This window comes from Ipomoea triloba, chromosome 13, assembly GCF_003576645.1.
Source record: "Ipomoea triloba cultivar NCNSP0323 chromosome 13, ASM357664v1".
NCBI lineage: Eukaryota > Viridiplantae > Streptophyta > Magnoliopsida > Solanales > Convolvulaceae > Ipomoea > Ipomoea triloba.
Genome location: NC_044928.1, coordinates 88,977 through 90,608, shown reverse-complemented (window position 1 = coordinate 90,608; position 1,632 = coordinate 88,977). Strand labels below are relative to the sequence as shown.

The window sequence follows — 1,632 nt, the reverse complement described above, 5'->3', positions numbered from 1 at the left end:
GGGGGGGGGGGGGGGTGGGACTGAAATTAATCCTTCTTGTTATTATTTTCTGAATTGCCTTGCCTTGCTCCATACTGTTACATTTGTAATGGTTGTATACTTGTATCTATGTTGATCATACGTTTTTTTGCAGGGGACTGAAGAACATATTGCGCATATATGTTAAAAAGGTCAATAGCTCAAAGTGGGACCAAATTCCTGTCCCATCAAGGTGTTGATTTCATTTGTGATTTGTTAAAAGTATTTTACCACAGTTGTAGTTTAATGTTGCTTATCATATAATCATTTTTGTTATCATTAGTTGCTTTCTTCCTAATTTAATCTGATTGTCATGTATTCATTTTCTTGCTGTCCTACACCTTCAAATATCTGTTCAATGTTGACCTTTAAAATGATTCAAAATGCCAAAGATTTGTAACTTCCTTGATTTATATTGTTTGACTCTTTTTGGTTGACCTTAAACCTTACATTCCAGTGTTAGATCCATTGTTGCTCTAAATCTTCCTAGCTATGGAAGTGGAAGGAATCCTTGGGGTCATTTGAAGCCAGATTATTTGGAGAAGGTATGTCTACATACATAGTAATTATAGCCTTTTAATTGCTTTATAGTTTATATCAGTTGATTCAGTTCTTTATTGTGGATACTGTGTAAGATCTTTTTGGAATATATGTTATGTGCAGAAAGAGAACTAGATTCCATTCATGGAATGGTTTATAATTGAAGCTGCATATGATCATGGGTTGGATAATTGTGGTAGAGTGGTATGAATGGCAGTGGTGGGTAGAAGTAAGTAGTGGTGCCATGGTGGTGGTTGTCATGAGTGAAGGATAATTATGTTTTTTGCATTTTGGAAAATTGATGGGAAAATGATTTTCATTTACTGAAGAAAATTTTGAAAACATCTTTTAGTGTTTGTCTAATTCATTTGTTGTGTTGGGAAATAGTGCTTTCTATTTTCTTTTAATGTTTAATTTAGAATTCAGTTGATTTTGAGTGGAAGCTTTATTGTAACCACAAAGTATTTTTCTAGTTTTGTAGAAACTAAAAGAATTGTCGAGTTACTTACTCTTCCTTTTTATTCTCATTCCTATTAATTCACATTGTTCTCTATAAGTTATTAGGTATTTGAATTGCGAAATACTTTTTTGCTGGTTTTATTGGGACTTGGCATATTAAATAAACTCTTTCTCGCCATTTCAGTTAGATGCCTATTATGTAATCACAAACTATTTTCTTCCACGATCTGAATTTGGTTGGTTGAACAGCATCTTGAATTCACTATTTAATAATTTTTTTTATGATAAATTCCTATGGTTGCGATGTGGGACAATAAGAATTGTCAATGCTTTATGGTGATAGTTGTGCAAAGGGTCTGGTTTGTCATTGGAGCTGATTTTGGTCCATTCACTTCCTTCCATAGATGAATGTATGAAACAATAGTCTAAAGTACATCATTATACAATGGCTAGATTGCTAGAAAACTACAATAGTCTAGATAGGAATTTCAAATATTTGTTTGAAGTTGTGATTTGCATTTGTTTATTCATTTGATTTGTGATTGAAGGTGTTGAAATTGAAGTTGGTGATTGTTACTTTTTTTTTTTTTTTTTTTTTTTTTTTTTTTTTTTTTG

At 31.9% G+C, this 1,632-nt stretch overlaps 1 protein-coding gene across 3 annotated transcripts in view; it reads left to right on the top strand.

Moving 5' to 3' along the window:
• Positions 1–1,632, top strand: part of LOC116001965 (diacylglycerol kinase 7-like) — a 12,301-nt gene that overhangs the window by 9,650 nt on the left and 1,019 nt on the right. For all 3 annotated transcript variants that reach the window (XM_031241947.1, XM_031241946.1, XM_031241945.1), the window contains 2 exons: positions 134–211; positions 476–563. In XM_031241947.1, the coding sequence (XP_031097807.1) occupies positions 134–211; positions 476–563 (166 nt within the window). The remainder of the gene's footprint in view (positions 1–133; positions 212–475; positions 564–1,632) is intronic.